The sequence below is a fragment of the Capra hircus genome, chromosome 6, assembly GCF_001704415.2.
Source record: "Capra hircus breed San Clemente chromosome 6, ASM170441v1, whole genome shotgun sequence".
Classification (NCBI taxonomy): domain Eukaryota; kingdom Metazoa; phylum Chordata; class Mammalia; order Artiodactyla; family Bovidae; genus Capra; species Capra hircus.
This window is the reverse complement of record NC_030813.1, coordinates 98,090,825-98,098,409: the sequence shown is the minus strand read 5'-3', so window position 1 is coordinate 98,098,409 and position 7,585 is coordinate 98,090,825. Positions and strand designations below refer to the sequence as shown.

Here is a 7,585-nt window from a genome sequence, read left to right as displayed (position 1 = left end):
CCACGAACAGCTGCGAGGCTGAGGCGCTGCGCAAGTGGGCCGGGCCCGACTGGACACTAACCGGCCCCTTGATCATTTATCATCTGACAGGCGCTATCTGAGCACCTACTGTGTGCCTGGCTGCAGTTGTTCAAATAAGAACCGAGCGAGCGGCTGCCTCCATCCCCTCCACACAGGCCCCAGAGCCATAGGAGCCGGGAGACACAGGAACTTCTGATCGTCATCCCAGATCTGGCCTTAACTTGCGCTGCGATTTGGGAACAAGACTGCAAATTCTCCAGCCTGTAGCTTCAAAGATGGGGGGAAAAAAGAAGTCTTTTTCAATAGGGAAAGGTATTTCGGGGAACTGGAGAAACCACCTCAGCAGCGCACAAGTGGTGTGGAGGCTCTGCGGGCTCCCTGACCTTGCAGCCACAGCCCCCTCGACCCACTCCCCCGCGCCCCGCCCCCGGCGGAGGCTGCCCACTGCCCTGCGGACTGCCCCGTCCGGCCCCGGGGAGCCCGGGCAGCCGAGGCCAAGGGGGCGCCTTTCTCTTTAAGAGCCGCAAGGGCGACCCTGATTGGCTGTAGCTATGCAGGTCTTTCTTCCCCGCTCCCTCCGAGCAGTCCCTCCCCCGCCGCGCTCTCGGCTCTTTCCACACCCCTTCCCCTCCCCCGGCGCCCCCTCCCTCCCCGCGCGCTCGCCCCCTCTTCTCGCCGCCGCCGAGTTCTTCTCCGGCAGCCGAGAGGGTGATGCGCCAGCAACAGATGCCGGGCACCAAGATTGGCATCCTTAGGCCACGCTGAACGCCTGAAGAAGCGAGAAGGAAGCAGAGAAGGGCCGGGAAGGCGGGGACAGGAGGTGCCGGAGATCCCCCCCACCCAATCCCCTCAAAAAAAGGCAGAAGCCGCCGCCCCCACCGGAGAGCTCCGCGCCCCGGAGATCGCCGGCTCGCTGCCACTGCCGCGGGCGCCCAGGTCTCCCCAGCCATGCCAGGCCCGGCCGTGGACGCGGAGAAGGTCCCCTTCCGCAGCGCCAAGGAGGAGATCCGTGCGGGGGTCGGGGTCGAGGGCTCGGAGGGCGGCGGCGGCGGCGGCGGCGGCGGCCGGGAGAGGCCCGGCGCGCGCGGGCACCGGCAGGACATCGTCTGGAGGAACGTGTTCCTGATGAGCCTGCTCCACTTGGCGGCCGTGTACTCCCTGGTGCTCATCCCCAAAGCCCAGGCGCTCACTCTGCTCTGGGGTGAGTAGTCCTGCCCGCGCCCCCCTGCGCCCCCGGGCACTGAGGCGCGGTGAGGCCGGCGGCGCCGGGGCGCGCGAGATCGCGGGTCGCCTCTGGCTGCGGGCCGTGTGGAGCCCCCGCGGCTCTCGGTTCGCCTTCTCTCCTGCTCCCCCCGCTCCTCCCCGCCGCCCCCCGCTCCCAGGCCTGTAGTTGTCCGGCCTTTGGGACGGGAAGGTATTTCTATCCAGATATTTTCAACTTCTGCCCCCTCCGCTGTCTCCTTGAGTAGGCTCCTTTGGCGACCCCTGGATGGAGAGCGAGAGGGACTCGGGGTCCTGCGGCGCAGAGGCGCGCGAAGGGGGATGCCAAGCCCGGGCTCCAGGGCGGGGAGACCAACGTGGTGACTGTGTAGCCCCTGCGCGTCCCAGGGGCGCTCCTATCGGCCGCCTTTCAGCGTCTCAGTCTCCTCCATGGGCCACGGACCTAGAGGCCGAGTGAAGGACTAGAAAGGGAGTTGTAGCGGGGGTTGGAGAGACCACAGGCGCAGGTTCAGCGTTGATTTTCGCGCAGGAGATGGAAGAAGCCAGTTCCCTTCCTGCGCCTGTAAGGCCCCTGTCCCTGCCCTCTCCGGATCTCTTGTGCCCAGTTGCAGTTTTCCGGTCCCAGAAGTTTGTCGGCGAGCTCTGGCCCAGCACAAAGCTCCGAGGTGGCTGTGCAGACCCTTCCAGGCCTGTCCCCTTCTGACCAGGTGCCAGCCTGTCACCTGTGGCGCTCCCTCGCGCCACCCACTTTCCCCTAGCACCCCCACCCCTGCCAGCATGGGAGGGAATCCCGGAGCCCACTGCCCCTCTAACCCCTCCCCAGCTCCTGGGGCCGGGGGAGGGGGGCTTCAGAGCCTGCCCTGCATGACTCCAGTGGCTGACTCAGAACCGCTTCCAAACCCCCTTCCCTAGTAACTGGTTTTGGCCTCAGTCACTATAGTGGCCACCTTAGCCGGGACAAAAAGGCTCCGAGGGCTTTGGTATCCTGGGTTGAGAATCTGGTGAAGTAATTCAAAAAGCCCTTTCAGGTCTCCTGAAAGGAACAGGGGAGCAGGAGAAACAACCTCCTTTTATTTCCAGAGGGGAAGAGGAAGGAAGAAAATATGAAGACCTCTTTCGGCAAAGCTTCCGACTTGGCATAGTGCCAGCTCCAAGTGCCTGGGTTCAGAATGGGGCCAGTCGGTTTTAAGCTTTCCCTTGAAACTCTGTAGTCTGTGCTCTTGCAAGCAGACCCTTCCAGAAGATGGGTGGGTGCCTCTTGGGGAGGGTGTGTGGCTGAGCAGGGCTGAGGAATGTTGGGAGGGGCAGGGGTCTTTGGGAATCTGTGAAGCCTTCGAAAGTCCCCTGAAAGCTTTGAGTAACCTCTCCAAAAGTCAGTACACTTCCTCAATTCAGTGTCCTTTTCTCCATCTTTTTTGTTATGTATTGGTTTCATTCTCCTATCTTCCTTCTTCCTTTACCTCTAGATGATTAGATCATAAGATGCTCAGCCATTGCTTCCTAGACACACTTCCTCCACCGGCCAACCAAAGCTCTTATTGCCCTGTATCCCCTAGAGCGGCTCCCTCTGCACCCCTCCTCTCCCCGTCCCTCCCGCACCAGGGGCAGGACTGTGCCTTTGGACTTCAGAGCCCTCCTGGCACCAGGAGATTAGGGCTTAGTCTTAATAGCTGCAGTGTCAGAGAGAGCTCAGGGAGAAGTGAGCACTTAAAATATTGTCTTACATGCCCGGAGCTCCACAGGCCCACAGACTCCACCATTACAGCCACCCACCCCCTGGTTTTGGCCTTCCCCCAGGAGCCACAAGGACAAGGCCTCCTCTCCAGGTTTGCCAAGTCACCTCTGCCCTTTCCCGGCCACTCATGGTGGTGGAGGCAGAATCTTTGTTCTGAAAGACCTTGGCCTGAAGATGGCATCCTGGCCCCAGACTCCTCCGGCTCCCTGGAGAAGTCAACACACTGCAGGAGTCTGGGATCCGCCTTATGGGTGATACTGCCAGGCCCATCCTTCTGCCTCCCTGCAGAGTCTTCTGCTTTCAGTTCCATTCCCCGAATCTTGATTCTCTCCCCACCTGGGCTTAATTGCCCTTCCCACCCCTGCTCCCTCCCCTCTGCCCCCCAAAAAGAACAGACAATGGTGGATGTTGTAGCTTCAAGATCCAAACTTGTGACTTAGAAACATTCCAAATAAGTGAATGTTATCTGATGGATATCTTGTGAGAGAAGAAGTGAGGGAGAGAGACAGCCAAGATTGGTGTGCTGATGGTTAAAGGTCTCCTGGAGGACTGTTGATCAGGATTATTTTTGTTGAAAACCCTTGTGCCTTGAGCTACAGATTTCTCCCCACTGGATGCCTTTTCCATCCTCACTCCCACTGGCTCTGTCTAGTGTTAGGGCTGAGCTCATGCACCAGTGGGTTGTTCATCCACTTCAGAGACCTGGGTTGTCAAGGCAATAAGGCTTAGCCAGCCCATCCATTGCTTGCCACCCTCCACCCCAGGTATGGTTGCCCTGGAAACAGGAGGCATCCATGCAGCGTACCCAGCAAAGGATGTGTTAGGTGTGCAGTGTGCGGAGAGTAATTTGCTTGGCGGTGAAATGTCATCCATGAAAGATCTCATCAAGTTGTTCAGTCCAAACCTCCTCCATTGCCTCATCCCCCGCCTTTTTATGACTCTCCTTGGGGCCAGAGCAAGTTGTTTACTCTTCTTATCCTTACAGTTTTCTGAGTGGGCAGGCTGTCAGAATGGAACGCTCTTGGTGCCCACAGGTCCTAAGGGATGAGTTTATGAGTTCAAGGGCAGAATGTGAACTCCAACTGAAGGAAAAATCTTCACCTGAAGGTTCGAGCTCACAAATGGGCCTGCTTTGAGGATTTTTGACCAAAGGGGCAGTTAGTTCATGCCCTGTCTCCCAAGATGAGTAGAATAAGGGAGTGAGGTGCAGCGGTCATGATTCAAGGCCAAAGTCCTAGTGCTTTTTCCCAGCAACCTTTGCCCTGTGTCTAGGCATTCTGGCCATTGGTCTCCAGAAACATGAGGAACTTTGCTGGTTTCCCTTGAAAGTCATTTGAGTCCCCTAAATATGCCTTGGTGACATCATGACTACCTCAATGAGAGGATCAGGCATGCGAAACAAGTCATCTTCCCTGCTCCTTTGCATCTTGCAGTTCTTATTGTTGTTCAGTTGCTAAGTCGTGTCCAATTCTTTGCGACCCCATGGATTGCAGCACTCCAGGCTCTTCTGTCCTCCACCATCTCCCAGAGTTTGCTCAAATTCATGTCCATTGAGTCGGTGATGCCATCCAACCATCTCATCCTCTGCTGCCCCCTTCTCCTCCTGCCTTCAATCTTTCTCAGCATCAGGGTCTTTTCCAATGAGTTGGCTCTTCGCATCAGGTGGCCAAAGTGTTGGAACTTCAGCTTCGGCATCAGTTCTTCCAATGAATATTCGGGGTTGATTTCCTTTAGGATTGGCTGGTTTGATCTCCTTGCAGTCCACGGGACTCTCAAGAGCCTTCACCAGGATCACAGTTTGAAAGCATCAATTCTTCAGCTCTCAGCCTTCCGTCTTGCCCCAGGCCAAATGTGTCCATTGCTGAAGCAGACACAGGATTCTCTGGTGCTCTTTTGGTTGCTAGAACCCAGCCTATGGGAGGAAGCTGAGATGTGGCAGAGGTGGAAGGCAGTCTGGCAGGAGCTTGGGTCAGGATAGGCAGGGGTTTGGAACCTGCTGGTCCACCAGTCAAATTCTGTCCAATCCTGCGAGCTGCCCAAGGGTGAGCTATTTTCTGTCAGACATGGGGTAGCCTGAATCCACACCTTTGATGGTCCTAACATCTTTGTTGAGCTGTGCTTCTTTTTTTCTGTCAAATCCTTAATATTGTTGAAGAGCTCCAAGAATGCATGGCCTTGGACTTCTGTTTCATCTCCGGATTTTCTAGGGTGAAAGTGAAAGTGAAGTCATTCAGTTTTGTCAGACTCTTTGAGACCCCATAGACTGTAGCCTACCATAGACTGTAGCCTACAGGCTTCTCCATCCACGGGATTTTCCAGGCAAGAGTACCGGAGTGGGTTTCCATTTCCTTCTCCAGAGGATCTTCCCAACCCAGGGATGGAACCAGGGTCTCCCGCATTGCAGGCAGACACTTTACCCTCTGAGCCACCAGGGAAGCCCACAGCTCAAAAGAGAAACAACTCTCAATGTGAATCCCTGCTATTCTACTTGTTCACCAACTGCATAGCCTGATGGGACAAATGAACATCTCCAGACCTCAGCTTTCTCACCTGTAAAATGGATAGATCCGTACTTCTTGCTCATGAGGTTGTGAGAAATAAATTCGATAATAGGTGTGAATTACTTGGCACAGTGGCTGGCCCTTGGTTGATGTCCAGTAATTGTTAGCTCCCCTTATTATTCCTGGTCCTGATACTGGCTTTGTTTTCTTTAGTAGAGGGAAAAAAAGGCCCTCTTGCAGCACAATCGGTTCTACAAAGCTGGCATACAATGTGGCTTCGTTGCCTCTTGCATGGAAAAGATTGCTTTGGTTTGGGAAACAAGGGTTCTTTCTCAAAGTCTCCAAAGAGAAATGAACACAAATAGCCCTGTTCCTTCTCTCTCCCCCATCCCCTTCTCTTTCCCCCATCCCCTTCTCTTTCATCCTCTCTTCCTCCCCTTTTCCTCTAAAAAGTCACTATTTTGTAAATAAGTACCTTTTTGTTCACCTGGTCTCTAGTGTTTTCTTTGGGGCTTTTTGAGCGGAGCCAGTTGCAATTGCTGTAAAAACAGGGCTTAATCATTTCTCTAAATGTCTTAGGTTCTCAGTGTTGAATTTTTCCCGCATTTGTCTTCTTGAGTCATCTTTTTTAAAAAAACAAAACTTTAATGTTCAAACTACTAAAAAAACTGAAAAACGTCGATGAGACTTCCCTTTAAAGTCTGTAATTCCCAGCCCATTGTTGCAACTCTTCCATTTTTAATAACCAGGCAAGCACTAAGGGCCGCTCCCCAGGCTGGGTGGAGTACAGAGAAACCCGAGAGAATGGAGTGTGCTTTTATTGGCTTCATAGTCTCAACAAGTATAAATATAGGTTGAGATTAACATTATTAACTTGGTTCTTTTTTTCTTCTAAAACTGGTCAAGGTCACTGCCAACTGCACTGTGATCCTAAAATGTGAAGTCCTTCTGCAGAGTAGGAACCAGGGCTGAGAACCCAGCTTTGCCTCTTAGGTCAGCTTCAGGCAAGTCTCTTTCCAGTGTGTGAGCCTTGGGTTCCTGGTCTCTGAAATAGAGATGATAATACTGAGCTGGAAGTTCCTTTAAGCATCAGGGCAAATGTCAAAGAGGAGCCGCAGGGTAAAGAGTTCTCTCTACTGCTTCTAACCCCCACCGCGGGGGCGGCCTCAGGAAACTCACAGGGCTTCAGTGACTGTCTCTCTGGGACCTGGAGTTCTTGTGGCTCCAATATAATGCACAATGTTTAAATCCGAATAAAACATCACGACCTTTCCTGTATAACATTTAGTTCTCATCTTGTCCTGACTTGTGTATTGTAGAAAATTATAATAATTGCTTTAAAAAGCCAGTGATAAATTTACAGAACGGTGACACAATGTGAAAGTGTTAGTCGCTTAGTCGTGTCTGACTCTTTGTGACCCCATGGACTGTTGCCCACCAGGCTCCTCTGTCCATGAAATTCTCCAGGCAAGAATACTGGTGTGGGTAGCCATTCCCTTCTCCCAGGGATCTTCCCAACTCAGGGGTTGAACCCCAGGCTCCTGCATTACAGGCAGATTATTTACCATCTGAGCCACCAGAAATTTTCTAAAAAGGGCACCATTATCTTTGGCTGGCATTCTTCTTGTTGAGCATCTATTTTGATGTCCTGTCTTCTGTGATGTCAGTCTCCCCATCCCTCTGCTGTGACGTGTCCCGTTTCTGTGGAAGTGGCACCATTCTGGGATTGAGAGTATGGGTATTGGAGTCTGAGTGTCTGAGTTCAAAGCCTAGCCCCCCAGGTACAGTCTTAGGCAGATCAGTCACCCTCTCCAGCTTCGGTGTCCCCAGTTGCCCTTTGAGAATGACAGCTCTGCCAGCGTCAGTTCGCAGCTGGAGTGGAATGAAACAACACAGTAAAGAACTTGACCCTTGCTACTTCCCTTCACTCCTTCCCTTCCTTCAGCTCCTCCTTGGTGGTTAGGACTTGTTCCAGCCTCCACACTACCCCCGACCCCCGACCCTGGTTGTCAGAAAGCCCTGGTCATGGATAAAGCAGTTGGTTTCTGATTTGTTTCCCCTGGCAATGGGCTGGTGGCCACCACAGCAGGGACCCATTCTCCTCCCT

The 7,585-nt window shown here is 53.7% G+C and overlaps 1 protein-coding gene across 1 annotated transcript in view; it reads left to right on the top strand.

The window, feature by feature from the left end:
- SCD5 (stearoyl-CoA desaturase 5) overlaps positions 643-7,585 on the top strand; it is a 175,141-nt gene continuing 168,198 nt past the window's right edge. The window contains exon 1 of the mRNA XM_018049650.1: positions 643-1,222. Coding sequence (XP_017905139.1) covers positions 970-1,222 — 253 coding nt within the window. The 5' untranslated portion in view covers positions 643-969. The remainder of the gene's footprint in view (positions 1,223-7,585) is intronic.